Source organism: Narcine bancroftii, chromosome 3 (assembly GCF_036971445.1).
Source record: "Narcine bancroftii isolate sNarBan1 chromosome 3, sNarBan1.hap1, whole genome shotgun sequence".
In the NCBI taxonomy this organism is placed as follows: Eukaryota; Metazoa; Chordata; class Chondrichthyes; order Torpediniformes; family Narcinidae; genus Narcine; species Narcine bancroftii.
The window spans coordinates 62,886,412-62,903,892 of NC_091471.1; the positions used below are offsets into that span (position 1 = coordinate 62,886,412).

The following is a 17,481-nucleotide window of genomic DNA, read 5'->3' on the forward strand; positions in this document are numbered from 1 at the left end:
TCCTTGGGAAGGAGAATAATTTTTAATGTGGGGTTACATTTGTTGCTGTACAGAGGAGGGACCTGGTGGCGTGGAGCATCTCTGGTAGGACTTCTTGACATTGGGAGACAGGCACCTCTCTTGTCTTGAGGACCAGGAGGACTGCCTCCAAATTGTGCTGTTATCCCTTTCCACCTGACCATTCCCTCGGGGGTTATAGCTGGTGGTCCTGCTCGTGGCTATGCCTTTAGCCAGCAGGTATTGGCGTAAAACTTCACTCATGAAAGAGGACCCCCACTCACTGTGGATGTAACTGGGGTATCCAAAGAGTGTGAAGAGGTTACGCAGGGACTTAATAACAGTGGCATAGTATGAAAGGACCCCAGGCATCTTTTCAGGGCCTTGAGGTTATGGGGGAGTCCGAACTCCAGCAGGGGCCACATACACTCAGGGTCAGGTCCAATGACTCCATTATCCACCACGCATCTTAGTATAAACAGACGCAAAGTGCAGAACAGGCATTTCTTTTGTTATACGTGAGATTTAGGGCTTTTGCTGTCTGGAGAAATTTTTGCAAGTTAGCATCATAATCCTACAGGTCAAGGCGATAGACGGTCATGTTGTCCAAGTAGGGAAACATGGCTTTCAGTTGGTGGTCATCCACCATTTGACCCATCACCCTCTGAAAGACCAAAACTCCATTCATGACTCCAAAAGGGACCCTGAGGCAATGGTAGAGGCAGCCATCCACCTCGAACACCATGTACAGGCTGTCCTCCAGATGGATTTGGAGCTGGTGATTTGCCAACTTGAGGTTAATGGTAGAGAAGACCCAGTATTGGGCAATCTTGTTCATCATGTCGGCTATGTGGGGGAGGGGGTAGGCCTCCAAGAGGGTGAACCAGTTGATGGTCTCGCTGTATGACCTTCCTGTGCTTCTCTCTGCTCTTTACCACCACTATCTGTGCTCTCCAAGGTCTGGTGCTGTGCTCTATGATGCCCTCTGCCAGGAGTCGCTTAACCTCAGCCTTGATAAAAAGCTCTGTCCCCAGGATTGTATCAACTGCTCTTGGTTGCCACAGGTTTTGTCAGGAGTGAGGTTTTACAATGGGGTCGGGGGAGGCAGTGGGACTTGGAGGTGGACAGACCACAGGTCATGAGCAGTGAGTGGTGTTCATGTCGCTGATTGTGTTCAGGGAGACAGGCCAGTGGTGTAAAAGTTTATGGACAGTGAGGGAGGAGTGGGGCTCATCATATTCCATCAGAAGACTTAAGTTGGCACCTACCCAGTGTGACCGGTGCACAGAGATGTAGCATCACGAGCAATTTAAAATTCTTGTACTTGGTGCCACCAACAGTTAACGTTATTGTGCAGTTACTTCAGATTTTGGTTGAATGGGACTTGGAGGCCAACGTGATTTTACATTGGACTGGGGGCACTGTGAGGGAGCAGTGCTGGGTGTATAAAGCTTTTGGTGCTTCCGGAGTTCAACAAGCAGTTCATAATGTAGCCATTTACCTCAGTGTCCATGGTGGATCTTGCTAATTGATGTGGTCTGCTCTGCTCCAGAATGATGGATGCCAGAGTCAGTTCATTGTCTGACTTGTTGATACTGTATGTGCATATCAGCAACCTCCGAGATATCCACCTTGAAGATGGCTGCCCCCATGGTTTGTACACGGTCGGTACTGGAAGTGACTTCGACCCCAGCCGTCATGCCTGGATTCCCACTGTGCTGTTCTCTGCAACTGGAAATGATGTAGTCCAAGATGGCAATGGCTGCTGTTCTCACATAGCGCTGCAAGGGGAAGGTCTGGACCTACATACCCCAGTGTAGTGTCTTTTACTTCCGCAGCTGGAGCAGATCACACTTCTAGCAGGACAGTTCCTCCACGGGTGCTTTGTCTGGCCGCAGTAATAGAGTCTCGGGTGCTCAACAACAGTGGCTGCTGTTTGGAACACCGCATCCCATGATGGCGGTGCCCGTTATCCCCACATGGCGGCCACGTTGCCAGAGGAGTAAGTCTCCACATTCTGTTGGGCCAGATCGTTAGTGAGATCGACCATGTCCTGCAGGGTCCAATTGCCCTTCTCGAAGAGCCTTTGTCTGATATGATCACACCTGAGACTGGCCACATGGGCATCCCTGATCAGCTCCTCATGGTAGACACCTGCTGTAATGTTGGTGCAGCCACAAGCTCGCCCCAGCTCCTGCAAGGCGTGAATGTATTGTTCAATGGACTCATCAGTTGCTTGTTGATGGCTGTCCAGGAGGTATCTGGCATAGATTACATTCTTCAGGGCCAGGTACAGCTTTTGCAGGAGGCCCATAGCAGTTGAGTAAGTCTCACAGTCTCTAATCATCTGGAAAATGCTGTGGCTGACCTGAGAAAACAGCAGGTCTCTCTTACCGACTTCTTCCCGAATGTCATGTCATTCATAAAGGAGTTCAGGCAGTGCAGCCACTGGTCGAATTTTACGGAAGCCTCTGGATCTTTAGGGCCAGCTTCTCTGCTCGAATAACCTTGTCCATGGCACATAGGTATAGCAATTAAATTGTAGCACTATCAATTAGACCCGACAGATCAGAAATCAAGATTAATAGGCTTTAATCACTATAAACTTACAGGCATATCTTACATGCTGTTGGTCCAATTCCAAGGCAGTACTGAGGGAGGGAATTGGGCAGTGTCATGATAATGAATATGTATGAGATGTACCGGAAGTCACATGGTATGAGAGAAAGAACACAAGCAGGAGAACAAAGGGAAACTGGAAAATAAAAAGCCACGGAGAAGTTTACCTGATAAACTTGTGTTTAATGTTTTATTAACTTCACATTTCGGGCCACAAATGTGACATTGGCGACGAGGATGAAAGAAGCTTGAAGAAAATTAAAGACTAAACAAGATTACAGAGGATTACAGACAACTTCAAGGTGATAAGAATTTTCTCTTGTCTCAGTACTTTTGGGGCTGGAATATTTCCTCATGGCTGGTGCAGTCGGTGACTTTCTAACACATAGTGGAATTGCTCATTTTGACCCAACGGGTGATGCAAGTACTGTAAGTGTGAAGTGGAAGGCATGGCTGGAAGAATTTGAATCCTACGCCGACAGTCGTGGCCTATTTCTACATACCGGTACAGTTGAACAAAGAGCGCAGAGAAGGGCGTTACTTCTTTTCACTGCGGGACCTGCAGTTCGGGAAACATTTAAGACACTTTTGAATACTGGAAGAAAGGATGAGTACCAGAAAGCGGTAGATGCATTAAATGCACACTATGTAGTGACACCGAATGCTACATTTCAACGCCATTTGTTTCGGAGAACGAGACAAGAAGATGGCCTGACAATTGCTCAGTACGTGACGAGACTACGCCAGCTAGCTGTTGGATGCAATTACATGCCAGCTGATTTGGACAACCAATTATTGGATCAAGTTGTACAGCACTGCAGATCAGATAAACTCAGAAGACGTCTACTGGAAAGAGGGAGTGAGTTGGAACTCACCGATGCTTTAACTATTGCTGCTGCATTAGAGGCTGTTGAAGGGCAATTTCATACCATGACCCTGAAAGACAACTCAAGCCAGCAAATTAAGAGGCTCTCACATCGCCATAATCAGCCAAGATATACGCCGACACATGACCTGGAGTGTTATCGATGTGGAAACCGAGGTCACTTTGGAAAAGACCCATATTGCCCGACCAAAGGCAAAGTTTGCAGAAAGTGTGGAGGTAAGGACCACTTTGCAAAGAAGTGCAAAAGCAAGTCCAATGCAGACCAGAAGAGGAAGAGTACAACTTCCAAAGGCAAAGTCTGGGGGAAAGGAAAGTATCCTGGAAAGAAGATACTCTCAGACAGAGAAAGAAGCACTCGGACTTGTATGGGCCTGTGAGAGGTTCCATGCATATTTATACGGCATTGATTATGAACTCATCACAGATCATAAGCCATTAGAGGTGATCTGTGCACCTAGATCCAAACTATGTGCCAGAATAGAGAGATGGGTACTCAGACTACAACCCTACAAATATAAAGTAATCCACATTGCAGGGAAAACAAACATTGCAGATCCGCTGTCCAGATTGGTGAAGGATGGTGGTCCACAATCCAAGTCAGAATTGGGAACAGAAACAGAGAGCTTTGTACGCTTCGTAGCTATTCAGTCGACACAGAAAGCTGTGACTACGAAGGAAGTCGAGAGAGAATCCGAACGTGATCCAGAACTCAAGGAAGCAAGAGAATGCATACAGAGTGGACAATGGGACAAGTGCACTCACAAGGCTTACATTCCCATTAGAGACGAACTTTGTTGCATCGGACAGTGTGTATTAAGAGGTTGCAGATTGGTGATTCCGCAAAAATTGAGACCGAAGATCGTATCCTTAGCGCATGAAGGACACCTAGGTATTGTTGGTACCAAGCAAAACCTCAGAACCAAGGTATGGTGGCCAAGTTGTGATAAAGACGCAGAGAAATTTGTTAAAACTTGTCATGGATGTCAAATCACAAGTAGGAGTAATCCGCCAGAACCGATCCGGAGTACGCAACTTCCGACAGGACCATGGATCGACGTAGCTGTTGATTTTCTTAGACCTTTACCGACGGGTGAATCAATTATGGTAGTGATAGATTACTACAGCAGATACTATGAGTACGTGGTGTTGAAGTCCACAACTACTGAAAAAACAATACAAGCATTAGCAGAGATATTCGCAAGATATGGATTACCTGTTACATTATACTCTGATAATGGTCCACAATTCATTTCAGAGACATTTACGGAATACATGAGGACCACAGGTATCCACCATCATAAAGTAACTCCGAGATGGCCGCAAGCCAACGGAGAAGTAGAGAGACAAAATCAGTCCATTGAAAAACGATTGAGGATTGCACACGCAGAAGGACAAAATTGGCGAGAAGCATTGCTATCTTATGTGGCTGTCTATCGAGCAACGCCTCATGCAACCACTGGAAAAAGTCCTGCAGAAGCATTTTTTGGGAGAAAAATCCGCACAAAAATGCCAGAAATAAAGGAAATCCGAGACGACCAGGAGATGAGGGACCACGATGCTGAAAAGAAAGGTGCAGCAAAGCTGTACACAGATTCGAAACGTGGAGCCAAGTACTCAGACATCATGCCAGGAGATAATGTTCTAGTGAGGCATGAAACTGGTGGTAAGCTAGATACACCTTATTATCATCAACCCTATACTGTCGTATCCAGAAGTGGCAGTATGGTGACAGTCAAGTCTCCAACTGGAGTCCTGTATAAGAGAAATGTATCAAGTGTAAAAAGGTACCAGTCCAGAGATACATCGAGCGAAGAGGTTGAAAGGCCAATACGAGATGCTGAAACTGAGAGACCTGATGATATTCCAGAGGCAGTTATCAGCACTCCTGATGAAGTGACTAGAGCACCAGAAACACCCGAAGCCGTGGCGAGCAGTATTTCCAATGCTGAGAGTGAACAACAGAGAAGCGACGACAATATCGCAGGCAGGCCGAAACGAAACCGGAAAGTGCCCAAACGATACGAAGACTTTGTGCCATAGTTTTAATAAGAACTTTGGGACAGTATTTAATCTTATATCATAAAGTGCATGTATGAGTGCTGTAGGAAGTAAATTTTATGTAGTTGAGTTATAGTATTACCATTAGTTACGATATTTGTATGTTTCCAAGGGATATTGGTAAGTGAAGGTAAAGTTTATTTCTGATTAAAGGAGGGATGTCATGATAATGAATATGTATGAGATGTACCGGAAGTCACATGGTATGAGAGAAAGAACACAAGCAGGAGAACAAAGGGAAACTGGAAAATAAAAAGCCACGGAGAAGTTTACCTGATAAACTTGTGTTTAATGTTTTATTAACTTCACATTTCGGGCCACAAATGTGACAGGCAGTACCGATTTTATTAGGAATCCTGAGGGGGTGGAATTTCAGTATTGGGGTGGGCCAACCAATTCAATGTATGCATTACAGTGTCCACCACAGTGGTGGAGACAGGCAAAATAGGGGTATTCAAAAGTCTCAGGCAACCACATGGATACAAGTAAAATAGAAGATTATGGGTATGAGCTAGGGAAAAATTAATTTGTTGTGGAGTAGGTTTACATAGTAAGACTTTCATTGGATCTCGCTATTATACTTGTGTATATGATAATAAACTCATTCATTCACACACCAGGACCACTGGCTATGCACTCATGGTCCAGCTACCACTAGATGGCATTCATTCTGGAGGGATTTGGTATTACAGTTAGAAAGCCCAGTTCCTGGAACACAGGAGAAGCTCGGCTAAACAGAGAATAATAAACCGAATCACTGTGTAACTGTTGGTCCTTGGTACTGAAATCCCACCTACAGTGCCCGTTCTAACCTTACGGTCATACGAGTCCAACAAGAGATTTATGATCAAAAAACATGTTTGATCACCTGGTTCTCTTTTTAATGGAAAGTTTGCTTGAGTTGGTGCGGACTAGAGGGACCAAGATGGCCTGTTTTCGTATTGTAATTGTTGTATGGTTATATGGTCATTTCAAAATAGATGTCAAAAATGTTGAGGGTTTGTATCCAACTCTGCAGCACTGCATTTCCTGTTCCGTTGGAATTTTCGCAAAGCATTACGTTGTTCCTTCCTGTAACATCATATAACCATTTACGGAGCGGAAACAGGCCATGTTGGCCTTTCGAGTCCACACCGGTTCACTGATTTTGTGCGCCCTCTTCAGGCATTGGTCCCGGTAAATCTCAACATCAGTGTATGTGTAGAATGATATACCACATTGCACACATGTTCGTTTGACATGATACTGTTCACCAGCCACTCCAACCTGTTTATGACAGCCCTTACAAGGCCATACAATGCCACCCAAAAATTTTTGTGATCTGGTGGAATGGAAAGGCTGACTTTGTCTCCATTGACCATGTGAAGCCAGTATATCGATGGCCTGCTTTCTTCATTACTACCACATTGAAGAGATGGCTGGGCCCCTGCCAGTCAGATCACCCACCACCTGCTTTGCTGTACTGGACTAAATTGGGCCAGAATGTCAGCCCTCCAGACCATTACATAGCAGGACAGATCCAGTCAGTCGCCTCCTCGCATGGCATGGGGGCCGAGGGTCAGCTGTCGCAGTCGTGTACTCATATGGGACCAGAGTAGAGCTGGTCAGTGTTGGAAACGTATCTGTGGGGGGGGGGGGGGTCGCACAACAGAGGTAGCGCATATGCACGGGCTGGAACGGGGAGCACGAACAGTGTAGTGGTCCATACATGTGCGTAGGATCACATGAAGAGAATAGGAGTATCACAGTCACCTGCATGGTGGAAGCCAATGGAAAAGGGCAGGGGGTGAGATGAGAGATGTTTGCTGGGATGAAGAAAGGGGTTGGGATAAAATAGAAAATCTCATGTCCCCATTCCACCTACTCTGCCTCAAAAATTAAAGGATCAAAAACCCTTAAATATGTTCATAGAAACAATCAGTCTCTGTGACATTCGGCCCTTCAAGTCTCTTAACGAGCAAGTAGTATTCACACTTTACCTGTTATAACCCACAGGGGGCATTACTGAGCAGTCTGGAATTATCAATGTTGGTGATGAATTGCTGGCAGTGAATGGAAAATCCCTCCATGGGTTCAAGCACTACGACGCTTGGAACATCATCAAGTCTGTCCCTGAAGGACCCGTTCAATTACTAATCCGGAAAATGAAACAAGTCTAAGGAGCAAAGTCAAAATGGAACATTAGATGATCAACAATATCACTGGACCAAAGTGATGTGGTAAACCAAATTTCAAGCAGATGTTTAAATTCCAACAGCATTACCTCTCACTTTTTCTTAAAGGGATGATCATTAGAAAGATCATGAGAAGAGTTTTGACAGAAAAGCCAAGCCTTTTCTCTGAAATTAGACCTGTTTTACAAGAAATTATCTTTGTGCTTTCCAGAGGAAGCAGTGGAGTTTAAATGATTGTCATATGAAGTCAATGAATTTATTTTGGAATAGCTCAGTGGACAGATGCTTGGATGACTCTTGTAGTTACTGGGATATCTATGAATGAATAATATGCACAGACTGTAAAGACACCCTCACTTACCCAATTCCATTGAGCAAATTTAGAGAATGGCAAGAGTCTAAAATTTATCTTTCAAATGTGTGCAAGTGTAGTGCTGGACTTTAAACACAATTTAAACACAGAGCATTGGGATTCCTCAAGCTATTTGCCCATACAAAGACAACCCATTAATGAGAATATTGATAAGCAGCATCACTGAGATCAGAGAAACCAGAATTACAGCCCATGTTCCAGGACAATGATTCCAGGTCCCATTAATGAGCTCGAATGACTGGTCAGTTAAGCTAGCCCATAACAGTTGATATGAGCTGAGACTGCCACAGAAGATTGAGTTGGTTCCTATTTCTTTGTTAGACACGTTAATTAGGTCTTTTAAGCCCAAAGAAATTTTGCTTTGCTACATCCAAAGATCTGTCACCAGTTAGTTATTGAAAACGAGATAAGCTTGAGACTCTGCTTCAATACCAGTTTTTGAGCAAAGACACCTCTTATTTGCACCATAGCACCATGGACGACACCCCACTGAACTGGACTTTTCCACAATTTTTAAAAAAATGTAAGCTTCAAGGATATGCTTTTGTTTTTTAAAAAAAGACATGCATTTTCCCTCAACCAATTTATGCTGTACCTCAAATCCTCCAGGTAGGATAACACATTGCAGCAACAATTGTTCCGTACTTCAGGGTTTCTCCATGAGCATCTCGCCACTATTTAGGGCAGATTTATAGTAACTATGCCTTCAAAGTAGCTACACAAGAAGCAAAGGTTATTGTTCTGTCAGCAATGGGGGCCTAAGTTGCATGACAACTCAATCTTTTTTTTTTTGCTATTTTGTTGCACAATTCGCAAAACAAGGACTGAGTACAGATTCCCAAGGACACTTCAATGGAAAGAAATACCAGTTGCTAAGACCAGTGTAACACCTCCCTTCCCCAAATTCAATTCATTTTTAACAATTACATGTGGTATCAAGAGGTGGATTTGAAGACACCAACAATCAAAACTATGCAAAAGGCAGCAGAGCCTGCCAGCAGAGAAAATTGCAAAGTAAATGAAATTAATAGAGATTACCTTAATGCTCTTGTCATTTGGTGCACAATATCTCTTTAGAAAATATCTCAATATTTCTTTAGAAAAAGAAAACATTTATTTACAGCTAAATACCATATATGTATTGTCATATCATTCAATCAGTTCAACACAATTAGCAGATCTAAAGGAATCTGTAATCACCCGGCCCATCAACAGGCAAATATTCATGTAATTTTATTTGCACCTGGTACAGTGTCAAATTGCAGAAACGTCAGATGTTTTGTTGCAAGTATTTTGCCAAGTGAGCTATTGAATCACAGTACACATATCACAAAGTTTTTTTTTCTATATTTCTTAAAGCAAGGAACATTGGAATAGTCAATTCTTACTACTTGATAAGATCTTACTAAACTGATGCAATCCTTATATTAATAGATTACCAACAAAAAGCTCATGATATATTCAGCAACAAAAGAAGAGTAACATTTACTGAGGTGAACCAAGGCCTAAGGAACAAATAAATTAGACATAAAGATATCATGTCACATGCTGACACCTGACCAGCCATAGGAGTGGATATTTTAAGAGCATTTTCATGGAAGAAGAAAAGTTTAAGGGTGGGAATTTCCAAAGTTTAGCAAACAAGTCAAGAGAAAATACCACAACAGATCATATAGGTAACCACATAGAACATTTTCATGCTTCTGTAAATGCTTCAATTTACCCATAACTTTATCAAAAAGGTATGACAGTTAAATGTGATTTAAATGGCTGTACTAACTCCTTCCATCTGAAAAAAAGATCCTGAAAAAAATACAGACTGCCCCCACCAAAGAATCAAAGAACTGGATCTCACAAATCATGTGAGATATGGTCATTGTTATAAATTAAGGAATGTGTTGGGAATGCTTTCAGAAGTTAGTTTCCTTACATCCTAAAATGAACTAAAATAAATTGGTAAGCATTTGAACAACTGATACGTTCTGCTTTTATTGTAGAATTTTGAAATATCCATCTGGTGCTACATACACTCATTCATTAACTTAGATGCCTGGGATGTTACCTGAGACCATCCAAGTTCCTGAGTGATTTGCTTTTTCACAAGTGCTTGGCTTAATTGAAAATTCCCTTTTTGAAGTGCACTGGTTCAAACATTCTGATTTCATGGGCAACGTATTAATCAAAGTTCACTTCTGTACCCAAATTATATTTAAAAATTTCTTTTTATATTTTTAGTTTTTGTGGATGAAAACAGTAACATGGGGAGTACTGTCAGACACCAAAATTAAAATTATTTGTATGCTTTTCTTAAAAATAGAAAAGATTTGTAAATCCCACTTCAAATTATACACATTCTAGTTTTCCTGGAAATCCTACAAGTGCAATGCAAGGGTACCAATAGGTAATTTGTCTGCATTTGTTAAATCTATAACAGACAACAGATGCATTCACCAGATTTCACGTTAATTTTACTATAGTCTTTGATTTACCAATATATGTTGTAGTACAGGACGATCCTGAAACTTACAAACTTCACCTTAAAATCAAGGTCGTCCTAGACAAAGAGTCTAAAATTCTTACCTTTACGACAAAGTCGCAACACCACTGCCATTTTCCCACCGGATCTGGTGCCATCTCATGCATGCCCTGATAGTTATTAGCATAGTCTCAGCACTCCTCCGTGGGGTCCATCCTCCTGAACCGGCTGATGTCGGCTCTGTACAGGTTTCGAATGGCCTGTTACATGAGCCAACAGTGGTTTATTTTAAAATATCCAAATTAAATTAAAACCTTTAAAAAACAATTTGTTATTAAAATATTGTGATTTGCTATATAACAGTATCCACTGGTCAGCAGTAAGTGCCAGATTTAGGGGATTCGTCTTATTCAAAGGTTATCGCTCAAAACCAACATTTTAGGTGGAAATTCCAAGTTCCCTTCTACAATGGTATGTTCAAATGCCAGCATTCCATTCTTACGTCTTGTTTTGAAAACATAATGTAAAGATCTTGAAATTGAAATCAAATTACAGTACTGTTCAGTAAAATGAGTATTTTCACTATGATATAAAAATAAAACTGTCTACTTGTCATTGATTTCCCTTTAAATCTGCAAAAGTATTGAGTGATTGTTAAACAAGGGCAGCATGGTTTGTGTAGCGGATAGCACAACACTATTGCAGCACCAGCGACTTGGGTTTGAAACAGCTGCTGTAAGGAGTTTGCATGTTCTCCCCGTGTCCACCCTCCGGGTGCTGCAGTTTTCTCCCACATTCCAAAGACATATGGGGTTAGTAGGTTTATTGGTCATATGGATGTATTTGGGCAGCGTTGGCTGGAAGGGCCTGTCACTGTGCTGTATCTCTAATTTAAAAAGTCATTTAGAAGTAAGATGATAAATTTAGAATTCTAGAGCAACCTGCTTATTATTGGAATTGAAATGTTAATGTGTGACAAACTGTAAAATTACTGTTGTACAAATTGTTTTTTATGTGTAAGAATATGACTGTTTTGTCAATAGATATCTTACATGCCTTCAACAAATATGGCAGGTAAAAAAGGGTGCAATTGTACAAGATGGACTGTATATTTTTTAAAAGTGGCTTTGCACTCATTATTTAAAGCCAGGAAATCTGTAAACAGGGTTTTATAGTGATTTGAAATATTATTTTATGAAATAAAAATGTACCTTAATCTCACACTGTGCGCTGTGTTGGTTTCTTTTGTATATAGGTTTGTTGTGTATAGCACAAAATTGGGAATGGATTAGAAATTCACACTGTGAAATTTGAATTTGGTTTGTTACACAAATTAGAATTTTAAAAAACGATGATGGCTATCAAAACCATCAGATTGTCTTGACCAACCATGTACTGTGTACGTCCTATCCTGATTTGTTTTCCAAAGTACAACACCTCACATTTATTTGCATTAAATTCCAGTTTCTCAACTGGTCCAGATCCCTCTGCAAGCTTTGAAAATCTTTCTCACAGTCCACGATGCCTCCTTGACACAGATCTCCTGTCTGAGATACAACCATCCACCACCAATCTCTATTTTCTTCCACCAAGCCAAATTCAAATCCAGTTTGTAACCTCTCAATGTATACCTAGTGTCCTAACTTTCTGAACCAACCTCTCATGTGGAACTTTGTCAAAGGCCCTATAGACAACATCCATGGCCTTTCCCTCATCAACCTTCTTGGTAACTTCCTCAAAAAAGTCTACAAGATTTGTTAAACACGACCTACCAAACACAAATCCATGCTGACTGTCCTTAATCAGCTGTTGACCATACAAATAACTATATGTCCCATCTCTCAGAAATCCTTCAAATAATTTACATACTACTGATGTTCAACTCACTGACCTATAATTGCCTGGTTTACTCTTGGAGCCCTTCTTAAAAATCAGGATAACATGAGCCACCCTCAATCCTCTGGTGCCTCCCCCATAACTAAGGACATTTTGAATATATCCGCCAGGGGCCCTGCAATTTCAGCACTTGTCTCCCTCAATGAGTGGGGGAATATCATATCCGGTCCAGGGAATTTATCTACCTTTATTCATTACAAGGCAGCAAGCACCTCCTTCTCCTTAAACTCTATGTTCCATGACACTTCTAATTGTTTCCCTTTGATCTTTCACTCTGCCACTTTCCTGCATAAATATTGATGCAAAAAATTGTTTCAGATCTTCCCTATTTCACGAGGCTCCAAACATAGTTGACCATAGTTTATGATGATTTAAAGCCTATTAATCATGACTTCTAGTCTGATGTGAGTCATTGTTAGCGTATCAATTTAATCACCATACTTTCGTGCCATAGACAAGGCAATACGGGTAGATAAATTGGACACTGGCCCTAAAGCTCTGGAGGCCTCCATGAAGTTCTATCAGTGGCTGCACTGCCTCAATGCCTTCATGAGATGAAACTATGTGCAGAGCGAAGAAGATAAATGGGACCTGCTCTTCTCACAGGTTGGCTACTACATTTTTCAAATGATTAGAGACTGCAGTACTTACATGGCCGTCATGGAGCTCCTGCAGAAACAGTACCAAACCCCAACGAATGTCATCTATGCCAGGTATCTTCTGGGTCATTGGTGACAAGCGTCTGGTGAGTCATTGGATGAGTATTCGCGGATCCTGCAGGAGCTTGAGTGACTTCTGAGAAGTTTCAGCTGCCATCCACTTAGAGGAACTGATCCGAGATGCATGTGTAACCGGCTTCTGGTCCGATCTCATTCAACAGAGATTCCTAGAAAAGGGAGACTGCAGGATGTTGTGGACCTGGCCAAATCCCTGAAACAGCACAGCAAAATGCAGAAGTCTTCTACTCTGGCAACATGCTGCTGTGTGGAGACCACAGGCACTGCCATATTGGGATGTGGGATCCCAAGTCACTGCCATTGAGCACTTGAAGTGCCACTTCTGCAGCCACGCGAAGCATCCAGGTAGGAGCTGTCCAGCCAGAGACACGATTTGTTCTGGCTGTGGGAAGAAGGAGCACTTCCAAAGGGTATGTAGGTCCAAACCCTACTCCTGCAGCAACGCATGTGGTCGGCAGCTGCCATCATCTTGGACCATGTCACTTCTGGCACCACTTTCAGTCGGGGAATACGGCTCAGCAGGACCATGGGGACGACAACACAGGATGGTATCAATTCCAGTGGGAACAGCACTGCGTGTGTGGCATGGGGACCGCTGTCTTGGAGGGCGCCCTTGAGCCAGCCAGTACAGAGGCAGTGAATTGGACAGCGACCAGACGTTGACCTCGATCAACCTGGACCAGAACAATCTGTATCAGCTAGCCAGGTCTATAATGGACATTGAGGTAAACGGTTGTGTTACAAACTGTTTGTTTGATATCAGAAACACGGACAGCTTCATACCCGGTCACAATATTACGCTACTCCCTCACTACTGCCCAGCTAAGTGCAAAGTCTCTTTGGCATCCAGATCCCACTCGACCGATATCCACGGCAGCTGCACCATGACATTGACCATGCGTGGCATTAAATACAAAAGCTTTAAACTCCTTGTTTTGCCATAACTCTGTGCATCGGTCATATTGGGACTAGACTTTCAGTGCCAACTCAAGAGTGTCCTAATGGAATATGACAAGCCTCACCCCTCCCTCATGGTCCACAGCAATGATTTTAAACCACCCACCCTCCCCTCCTAACATGGCCAATGGTGTCCCAAAACCTGACCATTGCACACAACCTGTTGTTTATCCACCCTCTGGGTCCCACTGCCACCCCTGTTCATGAACCTCACCCCCGACTGCAAGCCAGTCACCACCAAAAGCAGGTGATACAGTCCTGGGGATAAAGCATTCATTAGAACAGAAGTTAAATGACATCTGGCTAAAGGGATTATAAAACCTAGCACCAGCCTCTGGTGGGCATGTGATAGTAGTAAATACCAGGCAATAAGCATAGTCATAGATACAGTCACACCATAAACCAATTTACCCAACTGGATGCCAACCCGCTCCCCGCAAAGCCGACAAGGTGAACGAGATTGCCCAGTAACTGGTCTTCTCAACCATCAACCTTAAGTAGGCATACCACCAGCTCCCGATCCACCCAGAGGACAGCCAATACATGGCGTTCAAGGCAGATGGCCATCTCTACCACTTCTTCTGGGTCCCCTTTGGGGTCACCAATAGGGTTTCAGTTTTCCAAAGAGTGATGGACCAGATGGTGGATGACCATGGGTTTAAGGCCAATTCCCCCATCTAGACAACGTGACCATCTGCGACCAGCCGGACCACGACACCAACCTACAAAAATTTTTCCAGACGGCCAAAAAGCTCAACCTCACATATAACCAGAAGAAATGTGTGCTCCGCACTTCACGTCTAGCTATAATCGATTGCGTGGTGGAGTATGGAGCCTGACAATGACCACATCCACCCCCTGATAGAACTCCCACTGCCTACAGCCTTAAGGCCCTGCAAAGGAGCTTGGGATTCTTCTATTACACCCAGTGGGTCCCTAATTATGCAATAAGGCCTGCCCCACCTGGTGAAAGTAATCACTTTCCCTCCATCAGCAGAACCCTAAGCGACCTTCACGTGCATCAAGGATGGTATCGCTCTCCCGGAAGAGAGTGGTGTGTCCATCTTTGCCCTGGCTGCCCACAGGCAGGCCTGTGGGATTTTTTTCCCACACCCTTCAGGGGCCTGAACTCAGGCACTAAGCCATTGAGAAGGAGGCCCAGGAAGCAGTGCGCCACTTGAGCCAGTAAACCAATCACCCTGCTGACTGATCAATGTGCAGTCGCTTTTCTATGCAATAACAAACAGCGGGGAGAAATCTAGAAATACAAGATCCTAAGGTGAAGAACTGATCTATCCACCTACAACTACAAAATTTTGTATGAGCCTGGGAAGTTCAACAAGCCTCTCCCACCCCCCCCCCCGATCAACTGGGATATGCGCCAACATGCAGATAGTCCGCCTCCAACCCCTCCACAACAACCTGTGCCACCCTAGACTCACCAGACTCTAGCACTTCTTTAGAGCTTGCAACCTCCCTTATTCAGTGGAGAACAGAGCACAAACCAAAATTTTACTGCCCAGAGGGAGCTCACCTGATTAAGGCTACCCAAACCTTTGAACGTTTGAATATGGACTTCAAGGGCCCCTCCCCTTCCACCAACTGAAGCGTGTACTTTTTCAACATCGTTGACAAATACTCACGTTTCCTGTTTGCCATCCCCTGCCCAGACATGACCACAACCATGGTCATTGCAGCCTGTTCACTCTGTTTAGATACCCATGCTATATTCATAGTGACCTCCTTTATGACTGTTGTTGTGCTAGTACCTACTGGCTAAGGGTATAGCCACGAGCAGAACCACCAGCTACAACCTCCAAGGGAACATTCAGGTGGAGAGGGAGGACAGTTCTCCTAGCCCTCAGGTTGAAAGGCCTACCTGTTTCCCAGTGGAAAGAGGTCCTCTCATTGGTGCTCCATGCTACCAGGTCCCTTCTCTGTACTTCTACAAATGCTACCCGGCATGAAAAGCTGTGTTCCTTCCTCAGGAAGGTGGCGTCAGGAACCACACTGCCATTCTGGCTGATGACCCCAAGGCCCATTCTGCTCCAGAGACACACCAAGAGTCACAAGACAGATTCCCTGGTTGTGAAGGTCCACCTCCTCCACATGAACCCCCAGTACACTTGTGTGGAGCACCAGGACGGACAGAAAGACACTGTTTCCCTCCGGGATGTGCTGCATGCCAGAGCCCGCATGATCGACCAACCAGTATCCCACCACCATGACTACCAGTGACACAATTGGATATCTGGCCCCACCAATGGCACCCTGGGCCCCACCCCAATCACAGACTGAACGACCCACCCACCCCCCCCCCCCCCCCACCCTAGCCTGTCACACGGAACTCTGCTCAGGAGCCAACAGGTGACTCATAGAAGGCTGCAACAACAGACAGGTTGAACCCGTAATGGGCATTGATCCACTTCACCGTGCCGAACTCAGTTTTTAAAAAGGAGGTGGAACCACTGTTTAACTGCTAGTGTTGTCTAATATGAATATATTGTATGGGGTGGCCCACCCCTGTACCTGTAACTTCTCCCCTGAGAATTCCCATAAAGGCTGTTATGCCTAAACTTCTTCCTCAGAACCTGCCTTGCATCCAGGCCAACAACATGTGAGACGAATCTGCAGTTTAAGGTGATTAAAGCTATTAATCACAACTTCTAGTCTGATGCAAGTTATTAATAGCATATCACTTCTATGTAATCCTCCTTCCACAGAGACACTATGAGGACTGCACAAATGATTAGAATGAATGTACAGAAGGCATAGTTACCAACGTTACTGAAATTGGTAGGAAAGCAAGCGAGAGGAAATACAAAGGCATACAAGTAGGTTGAGTGAGTGGGCAAAGATGTGGCAAATAAAGTATATTATGGGAAAATGTAAATTGTCCATTTTAATAAGAAAAATAATAAAGAAACATCTAGATGTGGTGAGAAATTGCAGAGACGTTTGATGATGATCCAAAGCCATTGATTATTGCTAGGGTAAGTGTGTCATAAGGTCATGCAACATGGAAACAGGCCCTTAGACCCAACTTGCCCACACTGACCAAAATGCTTCACATACACTCGTCCCACCTGCCTATGTTTGGCCCATGTCCCTCCAAAACTATCCTATTCATGTATCTGTCCAAATGCATATTGAAGATTGCAATAGTTCCTGCCTTGACCACCTCCTCCAGTAGCCTTTTCTGTACATCCAAGATCACTGTGTAAAAAAGTTACCCCTCAGGTTCTTGTTAAAACCCTCCCCCCTCATCGAAACCTATATCTTCTGGTTCTCAATTCCCCTACAATAGA

General features: G+C 43.7%; 1 protein-coding gene across 2 annotated transcripts in view; it reads left to right on the top strand.

Moving 5' to 3' along the window:
- pdzd2 (PDZ domain containing 2) overlaps positions 1 to 11,804 on the top strand; it is a 284,865-nt gene extending 273,061 nt beyond the window's left edge. For both annotated transcript variants that reach the window (XM_069924184.1, XM_069924185.1), the window contains exon 24: positions 7,556 to 11,804. In XM_069924184.1, coding sequence (XP_069780285.1) covers positions 7,556 to 7,719 — 164 coding nt within the window. In that variant the 3' untranslated portion in view covers positions 7,720 to 11,804. The remainder of the gene's footprint in view (positions 1 to 7,555) is intronic.
- Positions 11,805 to 17,481: the final 5,677 nt, after the last annotated feature.